This window comes from Saccopteryx bilineata, chromosome 5, assembly GCF_036850765.1.
Source record: "Saccopteryx bilineata isolate mSacBil1 chromosome 5, mSacBil1_pri_phased_curated, whole genome shotgun sequence".
In the NCBI taxonomy this organism is placed as follows: domain Eukaryota; kingdom Metazoa; phylum Chordata; class Mammalia; order Chiroptera; family Emballonuridae; genus Saccopteryx; species Saccopteryx bilineata.
This window is the reverse complement of record NC_089494.1, coordinates 8,513,201-8,535,328: the sequence shown is the minus strand read 5'-3', so window position 1 is coordinate 8,535,328 and position 22,128 is coordinate 8,513,201. Positions and strand designations below refer to the sequence as shown.

General features: G+C 44.9%; 1 protein-coding gene across 4 annotated transcripts in view; it reads left to right on the top strand.

Annotated features, from left to right (window-relative positions):
• The first annotated feature begins 2,042 nt into the window (after nucleotides 1–2,042).
• LOC136337982 (nuclear body protein SP140-like protein) overlaps nucleotides 2,043–22,128 on the top strand; it is a 29,120-nt gene continuing 9,034 nt past the window's right edge. Inside the window, exons 1-11 of one of the 4 annotated variants that reach the window (XM_066279941.1) lie at nucleotides 2,043–2,151; nucleotides 4,487–4,600; nucleotides 4,682–4,786; nucleotides 8,272–8,425; nucleotides 9,497–9,665; nucleotides 11,397–11,480; nucleotides 12,608–12,670; nucleotides 16,541–16,687; nucleotides 18,400–18,570; nucleotides 19,725–19,778; nucleotides 20,976–21,155. In XM_066279941.1, coding sequence (XP_066136038.1) covers nucleotides 4,752–4,786; nucleotides 8,272–8,425; nucleotides 9,497–9,665; nucleotides 11,397–11,480; nucleotides 12,608–12,670; nucleotides 16,541–16,687; nucleotides 18,400–18,570; nucleotides 19,725–19,778; nucleotides 20,976–21,155 — 1,057 coding nt within the window. In that variant the 5' untranslated portion in view covers nucleotides 2,043–2,151; nucleotides 4,487–4,600; nucleotides 4,682–4,751. Of the gene's footprint in view, nucleotides 2,152–4,486; nucleotides 4,601–4,640; nucleotides 4,787–8,271; nucleotides 8,426–9,496; nucleotides 9,666–11,396; nucleotides 11,481–12,607; nucleotides 12,671–16,540; nucleotides 16,688–18,399; nucleotides 18,571–19,724; nucleotides 19,779–20,975; nucleotides 21,156–22,128 lie in introns of those variants that run through there. The other 3 variants (XM_066279945.1, XM_066279943.1, XM_066279942.1) reach the window with 3 other exon arrangements.

The window sequence follows — 22,128 nt, the reverse complement described above, 5'->3', positions numbered from 1 at the left end:
GAGAAGATATTTAACAATGCGTCTGATAAGGGGTTAATAACCAAAATTTATAAAGAACTTGTAAAACTTAATACCAGGAAGACAAACAACCCAATCCAAAAATGAGCAAAAGAGATGAATAGACACTTCTCCAAAGAGGACATACAGATGGCCAATAGGCATATGAAAAAATGCTCAATATCACTAATCATTAGAGAAATGCAAATTAAAACCACAATGAGATATTACCTCACAGCAGTCGTAATAGCACTCATCAACAAAACAACACAGAATAAGTGCTGGCGAGGATGTGGAGAAAAGGGAACCCTCCTACACTGCTGGTAGGAATGCAGACTGGTGTAGCCACTGTGGAGAACAGTATGGAGATTCCTCAAGAAATTAAAAATCGAACTGCCTTTTGACCCAGCTATCCCACTTTTAGGAATATACCCCAAGAACACCATAGCACTGTTTGAGAAGAAGAAATGCACCCCCATGTTTATGGCAGCATTGTTCACAATAGCAAAGATCTGTAAACAGCCTAAGTTTCCATCAGAGGACGAGTGGACTAAAAAGCTTTGGTACATATACACTATGGAATACTACTCAGACATAAGAAATGAGGACATCGGATCTTTTACAACAACATGGATGGACCTTGATAACATTATACTGAGCGAAATAAGTAAATCAGAAAAAACTAAGAACTATATGATTCCATACATAGGTGGGACATAAAAATGAGACTCAGAGACATGGACAACAGTGTTGGGGTTACAGGGTGGGGGGGAGGGGAGGGAGGGGGTTGGTGGAGGGGAGGGGCACAAAGAAAACCAGTTAGAAGGTGACGGAAGACAGTTTTATCAATGTCACCCCATTAAAATAAATAAAATTTAAAAAGAATAAATTGAAAAGAAAAAGACAAATTACACAATGAGAGAACATATTCGACAATACATCTGATAAGGGGTTAATAACCAAAATTTATAAAGAACTTATAAAACTCAATTCCAGGAAGACAAACAATCCAATCCAAAAATGGGCAAAACAAATGAATACATACTTCTCCAAAGAGGACATACAGATGGCCAATAGGTATATAAAAAAATGTTCAACATCACTAATCATTAGAGAAATGCAAATTAAAACCACAATGAGATATCACCTCATACCAGTCATAATGGTGCTCATCAACAAAACAACACAGAATAAGTGCTGGTGAGGATGTGGAGAAACGGGAACCCTCTGCACTGCTGGTGGGAATGCAGACTGGTGCAGCCACTGTGGAAAACAGTATAGAAATTCCTCAAAAAATTATAAATGGAACTGCCTTTTGACCCGGCCATTCCACTTTTAGGAACATATCCTAAGAACACCAAATCACTGATTCAAAAGGAGAAATGCACCCCCATGTTTACTGCAGCATTGTTTACAATAGCCAAGATCTGGAAACAGCCCAAGTGTCCATCAGTGGACGAGTGGATTAAAAAGTGGTGGTACATATATATTATATTATACAATGGAATACTATGGGGCCATGAAAAAGAAGGAAATTTTACCTTTTGTGACAACATGGAATGACCTGGAAACTATTAAGTTAAGTGAAATAAGCCAGGTAGAAAAAGAAAAATATCATATGACCTTACTCATTTGAGGAATACAATGAATGTGAACTGAGGAATGGAATTGAGACAGAAGGGGGATCAAAGGGATCAGAGGAAAAGAGGACAGAGGGAAAGGGGATGATAGGATGGGATAAACCTGAAGGGAAGGGGGGAGGGCGCTATGGTGAGGGGGACAAGGGAGATATTGAGGGGAATATGGGGGAGAAGGGAATGCATTCGGGGTGACACTAGAATCTATGTAAACAATAAATTAAAATGAATAAAAACAAACAACAACAAAAAACAAAACACCACAACCACTGTATAAGACACACCCAGTTTTTAGACACCATGTTTTCAAAAAATATGCTTCTTATTCACGGGGAAATATGGTAATTCTACTTCTCTTTCTCCCCTGTGAGTGATGACCTGTCTCAGTGAGTTCACACACTTCCTGTTCAGGACTGGGGAACCACAGTGTAACCAGGCTGGGGACATCTGAGGGATGAGGCCCAGGCAGAGCCCGGAGCAGGACGATGACCAGTGGGAGCAGTGACCTCAACACCAGGTCAGTCTGTCTCCCTCCCTTTAACTTACTCTCTGGGTGGGCTGTTTCTTCCGTGTCTGTCTCTAGAGACTCATTTCAACCTTGACCTCAGTCCTGCTGTATAGGAACACTCAGGGGCACTGTACTGAAATGCAGGGATAGCTAATGAGGAAGTCAGAGCTTTAACCTGCGGAGGGACAGCTGCTGGAGTGAGTGCAGCTGCCACACCCACAGGACTCCTGTCCTCCAGCCACTGCTCCGCGGGCGGGACTGTCTGCACTGGGCTGGCTGTCCTTTCTGAGGCTTTGAGGCAGAGATTTGTCATTTTCTCATGGCCTTTAACCCTCTCCTTTCTCTCACATCTGCTCTAGGTCATTTCAAAGAAGGGAATTTAAGAAATCTATAATTCAGGGTAACCGACTGACTTATTCTCCATCACTGACTAGTGTGCTGGGATCTTTTTTTTTTTTAATTTTATTTACTTATTTTTTACAGAGACAGAGAGTGAGTCAGAGAGAGAGATAGACAGGGACAGACAGACAGGAACGGAGAGAGATGAGAAGCATCAATCATTAGTTTTTCATTGCGCGTTGCGACACCTTAGTTGTTCGTTGATAGCTTTCTCATATGTGCCTTGACCGTGGGCCTTCAGCAGACTGAGTAACTCCTTGCTGGAGCCAGTGACCTTGGGTTCAAGCTGATGAGCTTTGCTCAAACCAGATGAGCCTGCGCTCAAGCTGGCGACCTCGGGGTCTCGAACCTGGGTCCTCTGCATCCCAGTCTGACGCTCTATCTACTGAGCCACCGCCTGGTCAGGCTGGGATCTTGTACCTGAACTGTGCACAGGCCTCTGCAAGAAAAAGGCTAGAAATATTATTATTTTTTCTCTATTACTGGGTCAGCAACAATGCTACTTAGCATATTTAATTTTAAAATCATTAATGCAACAGAAATGTATGTTTGTGGTATTAAATTACAAATGACATGGATGTATGTAACCTGCTTCTGAGATGGTCCAGTCTGGTGCCTAACCTGTGTAGGTCTGACGTTGTTCTCTGGATGAAGGAAACTGTGCTTGTCCACAGGGGGCTCCTGACCCTTCAGGGACACTGCTGTCCACAGGGGGCAGTGTGTCCAGCTTCCTCTGGCCCCACAGGGATGTGTCCTTCCCCGGGACCAGGTCAGCCCCTGTGTGGAAGTGCCCACCCAGAAGTCTGGCCCCGGTGGACTGCCCACCAGCTGACTGCTCTGGGACTCTAATTCACGTGCTGACCTTGGTGACTCTCGGCAGACCCAGGAAAAGCCGGCACATTAATGCCAACACTTGGCACAGAGGTGACCCAGTCTGCCTGCTGTTCTGGGACAGGGGAGACAGAGGGGACACTAGAAAAGACTGGTGTCAGCCCTGGCCGGTTGGCTCAGTGGTAGAGCGTCGGCCTGGCGTGCGGGGGACCCAGGTTCGATTCCCGGCCAGGGCACACAGGAGAAGCGCCCATCTGCTTCTCCACCCCTCCCCCTCTCCTTCCTCTCTGTCTCTCTCTTCCCCTCCCGCAGTGAGATTCCATTGGAGCAAAGATGGCCTGGGCGCTGGGGATGGCTCCTTGGCCTCTGCCCCAGGCACTAGAGTGGCTCTGCTCGCGACAGAGTGACGCCCAGGAGGGGCAGAGCATCGCCCCCTGGTGGGCAGAGCATTGCCCCCTGGTGGCCGTGCCAGGTGGATCCCAGTCGGGCGCATGCGGGAGTCTGTCTGACTGTCTATCCCCATTTCCAGCTTCAGAAAAATACAAAAAAAAAAAAAAAAAAAAAAAAAAGACTGGTGTCGTCTGTGTCAGACCCTGTCTGGGTCCCGTGAACCGTGGAGATCAGGCGTACAGCACAGCTGTGCCCAGCACAGGCTCAGCTTACTAGTTTCTCTACCCCCTAGTGAGGGGGCCGGGGAGACCCCGTGCGCAGCACTGGGCACACTGCGGCCCTGCCCCCTGCATGGTGTCCTCCTCAGGGTGTGGAATCTGCCCAGATGGAAGTCTGCCCCTTTGGGGGAAAGAAAGAACAGAGGTGGAGAGAGGGGGGAGCCTTCCCCTGTATCTTCACTGTACCTGGGTGAGAACCCCAATTACAGCCTGAGGAAGTCGGACTCAGGGGACCAGATGTGGAAGCCATGATACCGGGGAATGTGCTCCCCCAGCCCTGTTTCTGGACAGGAGACCTAACTGTCTTACTCTGCCTGCTCTCAGGAGGGTGGGGCACCAGAGGACAGCAGGATTCAGAGATGTTTTTTGTGTCTTTACACAAACGAGGGCACTCCTATTGGCTGGTTCTGCTCCTCACTGGGGGTCCCCATCCTTTGGCTTTCCAGACCCTGCCTGTCCCTCCTTGTCCCCCATTCCTGCTGCCACAAGTTTGGATGGCTGAGAGCCACCGAGCACCACCGTGGGCCGCAGGCGGAGGGAGACAGTGTCTGACAACACTGGTAAAGTTCCTTTCACTTTTGTTTTCCCCATTTGGGTGGAGCCCTCCCTGGCTGAGAAGATTCACGAACCTCTTGTTCTAGGGTGAGCAGTTACACTGGTTTTGTCTGGGACAGAGGATGGATCAGAGGCCCAGGCAGGGCTGGGCACAGGATGATGACCAGTGGGAGCAGTAACCTCAGCACCAGGTCAGTCTCTGTCTCCCTCCCTTTAACTTTCTCTCTGGCTGGGCAGCTGTTTTCCTGTCTGTCTTTAGACACTGGTCTCAACCTCGACCTCAGTGCTGCTGTCCAAGAACACGCCGGTGCGCCGTACTGAAATGCAGGGGTAGGTAATGAGGAAGTCAGAGCTTTAACCTGCGGAGGGACAGCTGCTGGAGTGAGTGCAGCTGCCACACCCACAGGACTCCTGTCCTCCAGCCACTGCTCCGCGGGCGGGCCTGTCCCTCTTTTCTGTTGCTTTGAGGCAGAGATTTGTCATTTTCTCATAACCCTTGAACCCTCTCCTTTCTCTCACACCTCCTCTAGGTCATTTCAAAGAAGGTAGTTTACGAAATCTATAATTCAGAGTAACCCACTGACTTATTCTCCGTCACTGGCTGGTGCGCTGGGATCTTGTACCTGAACTGTGCACAGGCCTCTGCAAGGAAAGGGCTAGAGATACTATTCTCTAGCACTGGGTCAGCAACAATGCTACTTAGCACATTTAATCTTAAAATAATGCAAACGAAATATATGTTTTTGGTCATAAAATTACAGGTGACATGTACGTATGTAGAAGAAAAGAGTCCTGTTCCCCACCCGCCCTGTGGCTCCCAGTCCAGGTCCTGCTCAGTGCTGCAGGCGTGGCCTTGCCTGGCTTTCCCGGGACCTGTGCACAGACAGCTTCTTTCCTGAAGGCAGAACTGTGTTCTTGTTATTTAATAGCACATAGTATTGTATATGCCTTTCTGTATCTTACATTTTCACTTAGTTTAATATTAAATGCCTCAAAGATCTTTTTACTTTAATAAACACAGATCGACCTCATTCCTTTACTATCAGATACATGCTGTTGCATAGACCTGCTACATCTTAGTTTCTAAACCATTTCTCTTCTATGCACTGAGATTTAGGTTGCTTTCAATAGTTCATTTTTACCAAGAAGCTGTAGGAATAGCAATTATAAATATAATGTTTTATATATATATTATAAATGTTTTATATATATTTTATATATATGCATATAAAAAGTTAGAGAAGTATGTATAAACTGTTCATGTACAGGTATGACAAAAGCAGGCTTGCAGTTATCAGTACATGAAACATAGAGCTTTTTTTTTTTTTTTTTTTTTTTTTACAGAGAGAGAATCAGAGAAAAGGATAAACAGGGACGGACAGGCAGGGACGAAGAGATGAGAAGCATCAATCATTAGTTTTTTGTTGCGCATTGTGACACCTCAGTTGTTCATTGATTGCTTTCTCATATGTGCCTTGACCGCGGGCCTTCAGCAGACCAAGTGACCCCTTGCTCGAGCCAGCGACCTTAGGTCCAAGCTGGTGAGCTTTTGCTCAAACCAGATGAGCCCGCGCTCAAACTGTCGACCTTGGGGTCTTGAACCTGGGTCTTCGGCATCCCAGTCCGACACTCTATCCACTGCACCACCGCCTGGTCAGGCCACAGATCTTATTCTTATATTATTATTTATTAAGTATTGTACTATTTTCCATACAAACAACTTAAGCGTATTTTTGCCCCATGGTGTATATAAGCACTTGGCTGTGTCAAACACCAAAAGCTGGGATGGGGGACACAAAAACTACGATATGTGCTTGTTCACCGATCCTGCCTATCGCCTTTCTAGGTGGCCGAGCCAACCCCTCACCCCTCCACAGAGAACAGCCGTCCCCCACACCCAGGCTTTACAAAGGGGGTGGATGAAGAGTTGCATCTTGCTTTCAGTTGCATTCTTCTCATTACATGGGAGGTTGAATAGTTTTCATGTTTATTGGTCATTAAAATAGCCTTTTCTGTTCCTGGCCAGTTGGCTCAGCGGTACAGTGTAGGCCCAGTGTGTGGAAGTCTCGGGTTTGATTCCTGGTCAGGGCACACAGGAGAAGCGACTGTCTGCTTTTCATGTGTTCCCCTCACCCTTTTGTCTTTCTCTCCCTCACTCTCCCCCCTACCACAGCCATCGCTCATTTGAGCAAGTTGTCCCCAGGCACAGAAGATGGCACCATGGCCTTGCCTTACATGCTAAAATAGTTCAGTTGCCAAGCAACAGAGCAACTGCCACAGATGGGCACAGCATAGCCCCATAGGGGACTAGCCAGTGGATCCTTGTTGGAACACATGTGGGAGTCTGTCTCTCTGCCTCCCCACCTCTCAATAATAATAATGATAATAGATAATAATAAAATTGCCTTTTCTATGACTTGCTGGTTCATTTTATTCAATGTTTTTCAGTTGAAGTTGGATTACTATATGTCATGTTTATAAGAGTTTTGTGGCGGGGTTTTAAGGAGAAAGAGAGAGAGAGACACAGAGAGACAAGAGAGGGACAGATAGGAACAGACAGGAAGGGAGAGAGACAAGAAACATCAATTCTTTCTTGTGCCTCCTTAGTTGTTCATTGACTGCTTTCTCATATGTGCTTTGACTGGGGGGCTACAGCAGAGCGAGTGATCCCTTGCTTGAGCCAGTGACCTTGGTCTTCAAGCCAGTGACCATAGGGTCATGTCTATGATCCCATGCTCAAGCCGGGGACCTAGGGGTTTCGATCCTGGGACCTCCACGTCCCAGTCTGATGCTCTGTCCACTTCACCATTGTGTGGTCAGGCCAGAGACTTTTTTTTATACAGAATTCAACACAATTTTACATTATTATTTTCTGATGTATGTTGGGTTGTGGCAAGTGCTGATGATTCTCTTCTGGTATGAGAAAAGGAAGTTTACGAATCTTCATAAGCTTAAGAAATACAAAATGTGTATTAAAACATAATTTTCAGAGCAAGAAAATGACCAATGAAGAACTAGAATTACAGACTTAGGTTTAAAATTACTTTCACAGAAAATAGCAGCAGTATCTGAAATTCAGTTCTCTAAAAATATTCAGTGTACACAATCATAACATAAACAGGTTTATATTAACACAAAGTCAGAGTTCTAGGAGAAAATATTGATATTATTTTTGAAATCCACACTTTATACCACCTCAAACCATTATTAAACCCCATCTTATCATTTCTGAATCAGTTTTATATGCAAGATGGTATTTCCCTGAGTAGCTTTAGGTCAGAAGGGGGACATCTGGTTTTTATCTCTCTGAGATTTCCTGGATACATTATTATTCATTGTTTTTCATTTCTCTGTTTTCTTTATTTTGATTTTATAAGAATTTAAACTTTTAATTAGAAATTTTGCAGATATGGTAAGATACCTTTAAAATGGCTTTGACAAAGACAGACTGAAATGAACTTTTTCAGTCCTGTGCTTGTCTTCCTGATCCCTCATGCTTCCTTCAATTACATGCTTGTCTGTTGCTTTCATTCTATTTATTCTGGTTGTCACTCAGGACCACTTATTTTACCGATGTTGGTTTTTCACAGCCTATCCTTCCTTTATAAAAGTTACAGCCTTTACAAGCATCTTAGAATCTTGATGACCATTTTATCATGGTGTCCTTTCTCCCTAGGATGTCCACACAAGACCAGAAGAGGCTTATTACTGAGACTGCACTCAATCACTTCATCAGTCAAAAGCTCAAGATTTCATACGCAATAAAAAAGCCATTTCCTTTCTTTGAAAGCCTTCGTGACCAAAAACTCATCACTGAAAAAAAATATAAAGTAAGTGAAGTTTATTATGTCATAATCTGGTCAATGGTCTCCCAACAAGTTAAGCTTTGATATCCTAGAATTAAACGGCAGGGAACCATCAACATTCTAAGTAGTCGCCTACGTGTGGGGACGTTCTCAAGTACTGCTGTCAGTGTTCCTATAAGGTAACAAAAGAAGAAGAGAAGCAGTGAACCCCTGAGACACTCCTGCTAACTGAAGGAACTGTGCTCCATGGTGTCCCCAGGAGATGAGGTGACTAGGGCTAGAGATAGGTTGATTCTGAAGCAGCTGGGCTCCATAGATGTATAGTGCCTTATAAGAATTCTACACATACAATGTATCACACACTGGAAGTTAAAATTAATTCTAATGAATGAATGGATAAACTTAATGATTTGGCTTAATAAAATGATAATTGATATAACATTTCATTTCAGTAAACATCAATGTAAACAGTTAGATGTGAGATTCCAACCAACAGAGAATTACTCTCTTGTTGGACAAATTTGGAAGTAGATGCTTACTAATCTATCTCCAACAGTTTTCAGTTTACTTTCCTTTTTTTTCCTTTTGGTATTCTGGAGTCTTGGAATTTAGGTTAATTTTACAGGCATAGGTGGAGATACAGGTGGAGATACAGAAATGCAAGTCTACCTTTCCCTATAAATAGACTTTCTCTAGGGGCAAGTTCACCAAGGGGGAGACTTGTCATTGGCTTCCTTGAGCCTTTCCCGGCTAAGCTGGTGCTGAGGATGGGACAAGCATGGCCCAGCCAACAGATCATGAGCTCATCACCTATTAAGTCTTTCCCTAAAATATTTGGCCAGGCGCTTTAAGGACTTCATAGCATTTAACTTTGAACCCACCTTTAGTTTTTAAAAGTGCTCCACAATAGGAATTACTGAGGAGGAAGGACTTACTTGTTTCACTTAGCAGCCACATAAATATAAAAATTTAAAATTTAGCCTGAGAAAATAACTATGTAGGAAAATTGTAGCACATTGACAATAAAATCATTTTCTAGGAAACCTCTGTAACTTGGAAGGATGTGCTTCATTTTTCTCCATTGATTTTTTTAAGGATTGTCAAGAAGCTTGGGAAAACATGGTCTACCTGCCACATTTGGTGTACAGTGTCCTCAGTGAACTTGAGAAGACATTTGACATTCCAGTTCTGGAAACACTGTTCAACGAGTTCAACATAAGGGAATACCCTGCTTTAACTCGCATTGGTAAAAGCTTTGAAAATGGTAATCAGGCTTATTATCTACCTTTTTAAGTCCAGGGCCAAGTTTTTTGGCAAGAACATACTGAGTTATTGCCACGCGCCATACACAGTGCTGGGCAGTGAGGATATAACCACTAATAAAACAGCTGTGTCGTGAGCCACTCCATGCTTATGATACAATGGCTGTAGTACAACACCCACCGGGAGGTCTGCCTAACGAGGCTGGCAGACTCACAGGACAACCAGAGCCACAGTGGCATCAGATTACTTAGAAGGACAAATGAAAGGAAACCCAGCATCCCAACAAAGCAGCATCAGTTGCTTCTCTTCTTTTGGGACCTCAAGCAGCGGTCTACACAGCAGTCCCCCAAGTTGACTGCTACCCATCTCAGGTGACAACTTAGCTAAGGGTGCAGAATCTCAGCTTCTTAGCAACACCATGCTCATAGCAGTCAGTGTCTCATGTAACAACTCTGTAGTCATAACAACCAAGACCTCTGAATAAGTCACAAGAAATGGTTACACAGCCTGAAGAAAGCAGATGTGACAGGGAAAGGCACAGAGGGTGAAATGGTGCCACGTGTTAGCAATAAGGGACAATCAGACTTCTCGTAGAGTCAGTAGTGATTGTGGGGGTTGATTCAAAAGAGATAAACTTGAAAATGATTTTGGAAGGTTTGGCATTGAAAGCTAAGAAATTGTAGGTTTATTTACTGGACACCAAAGAGATCCTAGAGGTTTATACGTTTGTAACTACCAGGTCACTGCCCCAGTAGGCACCCTGCTATCAGCACTGGGCAGTGAGGGCCCAACACTTTCCTGCCTCCTCCTCCCGAGACACCCACCCCCAGGCTTCCTGATGTACTTTTCTCCTCCTGACACTTGCTGCGTCCCCTCTGCACAGAGCCCTCGGCTGGCGTCCTGGCTCCTCTCTTTGGCAGCGCCCTGGTCCCTGTCTTGTAGTGCAGTCTGCTGTCTCTGCTTGTAGCTACAGAGAGTGTCCTCCCCTTATCCCTGAGATCCGCCCTTTGCTCCAGGAGTTCTTTCTAGTTCTTCATGTGTCCTATAATGTCATTTGGAAAACACATCCCCCCAATCCAATGAATTGCACTCTTCTCTTGTCCAGACAACATGTTAAAGCTCTTGAACTTTCTCATTTATACACGTGGACACTTACAAGCTCTTCGTACTCTTCCGAGGAGATTTCTTTCTTCTTTACAATGCGAACAGACCTGAAAACACATTTCTTCTATTACTTATTTTTTAAATTTTATTTATTGACTTTTAGAAGTGAGGGGAGGAAGACATGTCAAATCATAGTTGCTTCCTTTAACTGTTCAGTGATTGCTTCTTGTATGGGCCTTGCACAGACAAGCCCAGGTTCGCTACCAGAACCTCTGCATTCCAGGTCAGCACTCTATCCACTACACCACCACAGGTCAGGCTATTACTCAGTTTGATATATGCTTTCTCAGTCATCTGTAAATGTTTTTGCATAAATAACAGGCTTATAATGTTTCCAAGACTCCTTAAATCTTACATTTCAATGGCTTCTTTTGTACAAGAAACATCAGGACTCCTTCTTGGGCATTCTCTTTCTGTCTCAGCAATGACGAGGAACTTTACCATGAGTACAGGGACTCACTGAGATCTGAGTGACCAGAAGGCTGGAAATTTCTAAACATGTACATTTTTGATGATGTTCTTGAGCTTTAATGGAAATCTTTCATTTCTTTTCTCTTCCTCTCTTCAGCGACTCAAGAGAAATTGTGTTACCAAGCAAATGATGCTGAAGAGAGAGAAGAGGACCCTAACTCCCAACTAAGCCTTGAACAAGGTGATTGCAAACAGATAAAACCCGAAACTCATCTGCTAAGAGAATAGGAGGCGTGCCCCAAGTTCTGAGTGGACCTGGGGATCAAGGGAGAACTCTGAGGAGCTTGGAGTAGGCAACGAGGGGTGTTCATATGAGAGTCTGACCAGAGGCCAACTCTGAAAAGTGTCTGAGACATGATACAGAGGAACAGGGACACAATGTGTCAGGAAACTGAATTTAAAGAGAATGCTGACCCAGAAGTAGTAGTGATCTGGAAGGACCCCTGTAGGAGGAGATCAGTGTGAGCTGGGAAGGGCTGGGAACTATGGGCACAGGGTCAAACCAGAAGGAGAGACTTGATAAAGAAGAAGAGACTGATTTAAACCTGGGGGATGTGGCTCAGGAGCAGGAATATTCAAGGAGATCGGCAGTCACACAGGGAGAGAAGAGGAAGTGGTGAGATGTGGAGGAGGGGATGTGGGCACCTTGAGAGAGAGGAAGGAGGAGGAGCAATGAAAGCCGGGGAAAGGGATGAAAGACACAGTGAAAAAACCACATCACTAAGAGCTCACCTATTGAACATTCGCTCTGGCAGCTCTGGGCTTAGTGCTCACCGCTGCCTCGGGGGCAGTATCACTCTCCACCCATTCATAGAAAAGGAAACTGAACTCTAGAGAGACCATGTGTGTGGTTGGCCTGAGGTCCAATGAGCAGGATGAACCAGGCACTGTGATGTTAACCCTGCACAGTCAATCCTCATGGAAAGGCCAACAAGACAGTAAACAGGAGAGCAGAGGGGGGTGTGGTGTGAAGAGGGGTGGGGACAAGGCGACATCACTTTGCAGGAAGTAAGGTGAGCCCACTAGACAAGGGCAGTTCTAAGGAAAAAACAAGCTCATTATGGTCACGGGTGACAAAAAAAGCCATCACCATGTACTGAGTGCTCGTGGATGATCTCAGTGAGATGGGTGACCAAGGCCAGGGGGGCAGCTGAGGGCCAGAGTCGGGGCCAGGTGTGTCCTCCTGGTCCAGACAGGCTCTGCACTGATACCTACAGGGAAGGGATTTTCGGGTCCTACTTTGTAAAGAGTAAAATGGGATTAGGGGAGAACAAATGTCTGAAAGCAACTTCCAATTTCCTCCCCCAGGAACGGATGAAGACGTGTCTCAAAACCAGGACTCCTCGCCAGCGGATCCCTCCTCTCCTCTTGGTCTGTTTCTGTTGACTGTTCTGTGATCCTTGTCCCTTTCTGGAATGTGCTGGGGGGGAGGGAGGGGCTGCTTCTTTTCAGGGCTGACTGCCCAGAGTCAGCAGTGTTTTCCTCTGTGGTTTCTCCAGGGACTTAGATGACTGTCTTGGTACTGTGGGTTTCCTGGGGAAGATGCTGTTTCTACTCTGACGTGCACTTCCTGCTGTCACGTGACAGCCTGGGCCTGAATGCTTTGTCCGTGCCCCTGACCTCAGTTTTCTGCCTCTGTCTTCCTTGAGTCTGTGGTGCTTTGAGGTCACGTCCGTGAGGCCAGTGCCGCAGTGAGAAGGCCATGTCTCTGGTGGGTCAGGGTGCCTCCCCCTTGTGTCCCTCACTTAGGACCATGTACAGACCCCATGTGCCTCCCATGCAAACACTTTCCCTTCCTCCTCGGGGCGGCAGGCCTGGAGCCGCCCCCTAACACCTGACAGGCCTCTGAGAAAACACTTTGCTACTTTAGCGAGTAATAATTTCTGTTTACAACTCTTGAGCTCCCTTAATCCATTACTCACAGTATCTGTTTATTTTTATTTTTATTTTCAAATGATATTATTTCCTTTTTATTGAATTTATTGTGATAACAGGAGTTAACAAAATTATTCAGGTTTCAGGTGCACAATTTTACAACACACATTCAGTTTGCTGTATTAGGTGTTCAACACCCAAATCAAGTCTCCGTCCATCGCCATTTATTCCTCCTGTGCCCCCTCCCGTGTCCCCTCTCCCCTCCCCTCGGCCATCCCCACACTGCTGTCCATGTCCATGAGTTTATTCCGTTTTGTTCTCTGCTCTTGCTCTATCCTCCCCTGCCCCTGCAGCCCACCTCTATTCATGAGTCTGTCTCTACTGTGCCTGTTAGTTCATTTTGTTCATTAGATTCTATAAGGAGTGAAATAATACAATATTTGTCTTTCTCAACTGGCTTATTTTAACTTAGCATAATGCTCTTCATATCCATCCATGCTTTCCCAAAAAACAAGATTTCATTTTTATTTCTTTTTTTTATAGCCAAGCAGTATTCCATTGTGTGAATGTGCCCTATCTTTTTATTCACTCATTTAGTGTTAGGCACTTGGGCTGATTCCAAATCTGGGCTATTGTAAATAACACTACCATGAACACAGAGGTGCATGTAGTCTGTATGTTTAAAATTATGTGAATGATATGTTTAAGACTTTGTTATAATGACTTAATTTTCTAATGTTACAATTTCCTTTTAAAAATACAGATCATATTATATTTAATCTTCTAAAACACCTAATATGATAGTGTATCATCTGAATTTTTTTCAAATAACAGAGAATCAGCTTATAGACTTTGGCTACTTGTGCGAGCTCAGCCACTGAGACGGGGGATTGAGCTCTACTGTAGGGAGGGTCAGAGCAGGAGGTCTGGTGCCCTGTGGCCTGGCTTCAAATGCTGCCCTGTGCCCTTGGGGAAGTGACTTCTCCTCTATGACACCCAGTTTCATCATCTATGAAATAGATGTGATAATCGTGTACCTACTTCACAGGGTGATGGATTATGAACAATTACGTTATGTAAAGTGTTCACAGTCATGCCTGGTACTCAGTGTTCTAGGCTTTGTTATTATTACTATGATGCTTATCATCATTATTTGTATCTGGTGCCAGAGTCTATGCTTTTAAGTGCTACAGTAAACTGTGGGATATTTGGAAAAGCAGTGATAAATACAGTAGCGCCCATGGGCCCAGGAAAATAAATTGTGGGACACAGGTCCCCCCAGAGCACACTAGTCTTTCATAAGTTCCATGTCTTTACTCCATGACTATCATCTGGAAATGAGGACATGGAAGAGACTCAGGGAATTTCCTGCTCTATGGAAGGGGTTACAGTGTAGCTTCTGGTGGCATGTGTTATTTAAGAAAGGATGTTCTAAATTCATAATACATAGTTTATAAAAGAAAAAGAACTTTCACAGTGTTTTTTTTTTAATTTTTTTTAAATTTTTATTTATTCATTTTAGAAAGGAGAGAGAGAGAGAGAGACAGAGAGGAGAGAGAGACGGGGGGAGGAGCTGGAAGCATCAACTCCCATATGTGCCTTGACCAGGCAAGCCCAGGGTTTTGAACTGGCGACCTCAGCATTTCCAGGTCGACGCTTTATCCACTGCGCCACCACAGGTCCACAGTGGTTTTTGATAGCCCTGTTAGACTTTTAGCAAATGATGCTTAGTCAAAAGGTTAACATTTAAGAATATAAAAAATGCAACATGCATCAATCCATACTCTTAGCTGTTCATCTACCAGTGCAGCTGGTGGGAACAGGAAGGGAAGAGAGCAAAAGAATTGTGATGAGTAATGGGACGCTGAGAATGATTCAGTGTTTGTGTGTGCATGTGTGTGTGCGTGTGCGTGCGTGTGTGTGTGTGTGTGTGTGTGTGTAGAGCGTGGGGGGAGGAGCAATGACATTAATGCTCACTATCTTGTCTGGAGCCTATTCTGCCTGGACATGAAACCCCAGAGCATCCCAGTGACGGGGACCTATGTACATAAAGAGAGAAATGTCAACCTGCAGCCCAAATGATGCTCAATAAGCCACCAATAATGTGTCCAAAAGTCTGACCCAGGAAAGTTGATTGACTGTGACGTGCACAGGGAAGGGAAAGGCAGTGTCTCATCCCTCCCAACCCCGGGAGGAGGCTCCAAAGAACTGAGGACGTGGTGCAAAGCTTGTTCCAGGACCCAGGTTCTATAGTATGAATTTGGGAATTAATTTTTAAGTCACACTTTACATGAATTACCTGGCTTAGGAAAATCACAAGAAATGAAAATATTCAAATTGCACTGAATAAATATTTATTCATCCACTATTGAGGTTGGTGGGAACAGAGTGGGTAGGATGAGGACTTGGAATCGATGAGCAGAGAGGCTCACCGTGGGGAGTGGGGTGTGCTGGTCCCGGGTGGTTTGCCTGGGGAGTCATTCCTTCTCATTTCCTGCCCCGTTCCGCCCTCTGTCTCTGGCCACAGAGCCCTGCAGACCGGCTTGCCCGCTCCCTTAGTTGCTGGCTTCCTGCTGGGTTCCTAACCAGGAGACACTGGCGAGGGATGGAGAGTGGGAGCAAGAGAGAACGGTGTTTCCCCATCGCCGTCTGGGCAGCAGTTCTGACCGTAGCTGCGTCTACCATGACTCTATCTCCCACCAAGCAGCTTCTACCGAACTGGTGACCTTGGCACATTAACTCACCTTTGTCTTGCCCTTAATTTCCTTTTGACTGTTCTTCAGGTTGCCTCATTCTTCCATTTGGATTTCTCACTATTTCCATCAACTACGTAGCCAAACTTCTCGATTTAAATTCTCTCTGCTTTAAAATATTAGAGTGTGTATATACAAACACACACACACACATACACACACATACATATATATACACACATATATACATATATACACATATATACCTAGATATATACACACATATGTGTATGTATCTATATGTATATTTTTTAGTGAAAGAGAGAGAGACAAAGACAGACAGGAAGGGAGAGAGAGGAGAAGCATCAACAGGCAGTTACGGCACCTTAGTTGTGCATTGATTTCTTTGTCATACGTTCCTTAACTTGGGGGATCTGGTTGAGTCTGTGACCCCTTGCTCAAGCCAGTGATTTGGGCTTACCCTGAAACTTTGGGGTCAAGCCAGTACTTATCCTGCGACCTCAGGGTTTCGAACCTGGGTCCTCAGTGTCCCAGGTCAACACTCTATCCACAGTACCACTGCCTGTCAGGGTAGAGTGGTCTGTATTATCCCCTTGGGCCCTGACAGATGCGGGAGAGAGATAAAATATTTATGAATCAAAATGTGCTTTAGGTACAAACCCACATGAAAATGAATGGCCAGAACAGCTCTGCGAAGTAGAACAGATAAATGCAGAGGAAACAGGTACAGCCAGTGACAACGATGCACTAGAAAGTCATGAAGCAAGTGAACAAGGAGCTCAAGCGTCTGAGCCAGCAGGTAAGACCAGTGCCTGGGCGGGGTGAGTGTGGGGGGGGACTGATGGGGGGGGCTGGTGTGCTGAGCAAAGGTACAGGGGAGACTGTTGGTGATACTGCAGTGTTTGAGATGAGGAAAATATAGAGAAATGTTGATATAGAAGAGACAAACACATCACATAAAGTATGGAGGAAGGGTAATGGAACAGGAGAGAGTAGGAAACGTAACAGAGCGTGGATACTCTGGAAAATCAGGCGGGGCAGCAGGGCCAGGTCTCCGCCAGGCAGGGAGACCCGGGACCCCTGGGAGGAGGAGCTCACTCTCAGCACCTCGTGGGTCCTGGGCACCCACTTTGCTTCCCCTGACCCTGCTGGGCCCTGGAGGGCACCGATACAAAATGTAGAGAAACAGCATGAATAGAGGAAGGTACAGAGGGCAATGAATGCCAATAAATAGAGAAAATGGGGGGAGACACAGTGAGAGCCATGTCGAGAATGAGTAAAGGACAATGAGTGAAGGACTGGCCGGAGTGGCCAGGTGGAGAGAGAGGACAGAGCATCGTCTGATCAGAGCAGACGGTCACCACAAAGAAGGCACAAAGGGCGGCTCCTAACACCAGTGAGAAGGTGGGGTGTCCCCAGTGAGCACCATGGCCCTGGGACCCTCTCAGATGAAACAAGTCTCTCCTCTGAGAGTGAAACCGGAAATAGAAACAAGACCCCAGAGTCAGGAGAGGCGCAGAGGAAGGGCGGAGCTGAGCAGCGGGAGAGGGGGGAGCTCTCCCTGCAGGGGGGCCCCAGGGGGTGGGGGCTTGCTGAGGGCAGGGAGGGTGTGCACTCCCTCTGGGGAGACAAACGAAGTTCTTCCTTTACCACAATTTTGTCCAGGACCAGATTTAGCCAAACATTGAATTAAAGTAAATTTCTGCTCCTGTACGTGCCCTGACTGAGGAATCAAACCCACAACCTATGTATTCCAGGACTATGCTCCAATGAACCGAGCTATCTGTCCAGGGCTTAATTTTTTAATTTACTGACAGAGACAGAGAGAAGAAAGGAGAGAGAGAGGAGAGGGAAGGGAAGAATTCATTTGTAGTTTCACTCCTTTGTGCATTCATTGGTTGCTTCCTGTGTATGTCCTGACAGGATAGAACTCTCAACTTTGTTGTTTTGGGAGACGCTCTTGACTGGCTGAGCTAATTGGCCAGAACCATGAAATAGAGTCAGATAATGGTATCTGATAAAGATAAAAAGACTAGTGGAGACCGTGGCCATTTGGCTCAGTGGATAGAGTGTCAGTCTGGTGTGCAGTTGTCCTGAGTTCAAGTCCCAGTCAGGGCATACATGAGAAGTAACTATTTGCCTCTCTCCCTTTCCCCTTCTCTCTCTCTTCCCCTACCACAGCCAATGGCTCGGTTGGTCCTAGCATTGGCCTCAGGCGCTAAGGATCGCTGGCTTGATTGGTTGATTGTAGCATCAGCCTCAGACGGGGGTTGCCAGGCAGATACCAGTAGGGACACATGCAGTAGTCTGTCTCTCTATCTCCCATCCTCTCAATTAAAAAGAAAAAAAATGCAAGAGAAGAAGAGACTTTAAAGAAGACTTGGAGATGGGAAGAATATTATATTTCAAAGAAAGAAGTAGCAATACAGAAATCCACAAGGGCACCAAAAATAGGATCACAGCAGCATATGGAAAGGGTCTTCATAAGTTGTGATTTGCTTTCTGGAGCAGAGCTGCCGACATGTGGAAACGAGAGGTGTTCTTGTGTTATGTGCTCCGGAAGTTCTTGTTCTGGCCCAGCATCAGAGCCAACAGCACAAGGAAATGAAAATTGTACCCCTGTTATGTGCTCCCAGAAAGCTGTGCGAAGAGGCCCAGCAGCAAGGACTAAAAGAAGGAAAGGTAAGGCACTGCACAGGGGTCATGGCATGAAGGTGGATCCACAGTTACCCAGGTCCCCAAGCAGAGTGAGACACAGCGTCCAGTCTATCCCACTACCTTGTTCTCTGCATTTTCTCAACATGACCCTTTTGGGAACAGCAGGGAGGCAGGAGATCATTATAATGTCATGTTAACAGGATGAGTCCTATTGATTATATGTGGATGATGTAGTAAGAAGTACACTCTTCATATGACAGTATCTTAGTTTGTTACATTAGTCTAATGTATTTATACAGTGATTTCCAGCCCTGTCCCACCCAATATGTATGGAATCTGTAAACAAGGAGAGTGCACTTCTGCTAGTAAATAATAGTGTCATTTTCAGAACCTTAGAAAGACCTCAAAGACAATGGATCCTGCCTCTTAATTGTCACTAGGGGAGACCTCAGATTAACTGCTTTTTTCTCAGCACAAATTTATATTTTTTTAGTGAGACAGAGAGAGAAAGAGAAAGAGAAAGAGAGAGAGAGAGAAAGAAGAGAGATGAGAAACATCAGCTCATAATGCCATTACTTTAGTTGTTTGTTGATTGTTCCTCATGTGTGCCTTGACCATGTGGCTCAAGCCAAGCCAGTGACCCCTTGCTCAAGCCAGCGACCTTTGGGCTCAAGCCAGTAACCCTTCACTCAAGCTTGTGAACCTGCTATCAAGTCAGTGATCTCAGGGATTTAAACCTGGGACCTCAGCATCCCCAGGCGGTGCTCTATACACTGTGCCACCATCAGTCAGGCTACCCAGCACATAGTTTTGATGGCTATCCTCCACACATCACTAATTATATAGTGTTTTCCTACACATTTGTGCACTTAAGATGTTATTTAATCTTCATGCAACATTTTAAGACCTAAACAAGATAAGACACTTGTTTCTATCTGTGAATGAATTGAAATATGTAGGTATTTAAGAGGTTTTTTTAAAAAGTCCCATTAAATAAAATAAAAGGAAGACCAGAGCCCATCTTAAACTCCTACCTCTCAGTTCAGGAGATTTTTAGTTTCTTTAGAAGGAAGAGAGAGATGATAATCCAAACATCTTTATAAACTCAAGCCTTCTATAGTAGACATGGTCCTAGGATTGGTAACTTTTAGCTATTAATTTCAACCTCTTTTTCCTAGGTACTACGGATCTTAGACACAGGTCTAGTTTGGGAAAACTTAAGAGGAAAAGAAGTAAGAGTTCATAAGATGCTATTTAATTTCATGTTAAAACGAGGTTATTAATGCCAAAGTTTCATTATCATAATAATAAGTGATTATAATATGATGGTCCCTCAGAGATGTTTATATCTTAATCTCTGGAGCCTCTAATGTGTTTTCTTCTATGGAAAAAGAAATACACATCTAATAAAGCTAGAGACCTTGATAGGAGAGTTTATTTATTTTTATTTAATGATTGATTTGAGAGAGAGAAAGACAGGAAGGGAGAGAGAGAAGAAGGAGAAGAGTGAAAAGCATCAACCTGTAGTTGCTTTACTTTTAGTTGTTTATTGAATACTTTCCATGTGTGCCCTGACCGTGGGGCTCAAGCCAAGCCAATAAACCTTGGGTTCAAGTGGTAACCTTGGGCTTCAAGCCAGTTACCGAAGGATCATGTCAATGATCCCACACTCAAACTGATTATCCCTCGCTCAGGCCTGTGACCTCGGGGTTTCAAACAGGGGACCTCATCATTCAGGGTTGACGCTGTATCCACATGTCAGCACTGGTCAGGCAGGGGAGTTGTTTTTTTTTTAACATATCTGCATACCACCAGTATAACCAATTGACTTAAAATATTGGAAGACAATTTCTGGCTGTGGAGAGAGGGAGAAATGACTCTGGAAGATACAGAGAACTACATCATTGTTGGCTTTTCTAATGACTTTTTGTCAGACCTGTCACTGTCTGGTGCAATCAGGTCTCTAACCTCTCTCTCCGCACACAATTTGCAGATTGTTCTAGAGCTTTCTGAGCTCCTCTTTCAGTTGTGGGGAGAAATGAGGCAAAGCAGAGAACACAGTAGCAGGCAGACCCGGTCTCCCTTAGGTTACCCCATCATTGTCCTCTCTGCTCCCAGAGTCAGAGCTCAGGGAGACAGCAGACAGTCTCTGACTTTGTCTGCAGCTGCCTCCCTGCAGGGAAATAGCACAGAACCCGACAGCAGCCGTGTGTCCCGTTGTCCTGTCAGAGTCGGGGGGCTCCCTGGACTGGGAGCTAAGGCAGTTTCATTGGTGTCTGGTGTCCCTGGTAAAGCATGCTGATTGTGTGGGCTTTGAGGGTAAAGGTGGACCCTCGGTAGTTAGGAATCTGTAATGCCACTTGGAAGAATGACTTTGACTACAGGGTTTTGTGGAAGGAAGTTTCCTAAGTACATCTGTATCTTTATAGGAACACACTCACCCTGGGAGGGGGTGCATGTGCAACTGCGAACTGGTAACAGAAGGAAGAAATCTTCTGTTTCAGAGTCAAGAAGACACAGAGATGCAACTGTGGCTTTCAGTTCTAACATACTTCCTGTGACCTGTGGAAACGTGAAAGGGATGTTATATAAGATGAAACTGAAACGAGGTGAGTTTTATGGTATAATTTGCAATTTATGTGAAGGAGTGACAAAAGGTCATCGAATTTTCCGTGTGAATTGCACATTATTCGGGGAACTAAGGTCTCAATGTGGCTAGAGAGAAGGAGGCGGGGTCCCCAAGTTGATAGTCTCACACACTGAAGAACTGTACATGTTAGATGCTCACTAGCACATGGAAGTGACCATGGAAATGCCCCCATAATAAAGAGAAGTGAATCAGAAAATAACGGGGCAGAGGCCCTGCGCCTCCACCTTCATGTCCTCTCTCTGTTCTGGGTCATCGTCACCAGGACCCGGTGTTTGACGTAGTGAGAACGTCACAGAGTTTGGAAGCAGAAAGCCCGAGTCCCCGCCTCAGCTATGCTAAGAGTGACTGATTCATCTGAGTACAGAATGGGACCTTTCTTGACCCTGAAATTCCTCAGCTAGCAAAAGAGATGATCATTAAAATCTGCCTGAGGGTTTAGGTATACAAGAAATTAATTTCCATAATTAGTGAATAATATCTAAACAGCTTTCCTGAGATGCAACTCACAAACCAAACAGTTCAGCACATAGAGTGCATGATTTAGTCCTGAGTTTTGTTTGTGTAGTCACAGGATTGAGAATTTACGATCTAATTTTAGAACATTTTTGTCCCCTCACTAAAGGAAACCCATGTCTCTCAGTCGTCAGTGCCCGTTCCCACCCCATCCCACCGCCCAGCCCTGAGCAACCGTTAATCTGTTTTCTGCTCTGTAAAGTGGCCTCTTCTAGGTATTTCATACAAATGGAATCATATAATATGAGCCCTTTTGTGACTGGGTTTTTCACTTAGCGTGATGTTTTCAAGTTTCATCTATGTGATAGTGTGTATTAGCACTTCATTCCTTTTTATTGTCAAATAATATAATATTCCATGGTATGACTATATCATATTTTGTTTATCCTTTCTTCAGTATGGGTTGCTTTAATTCTTCA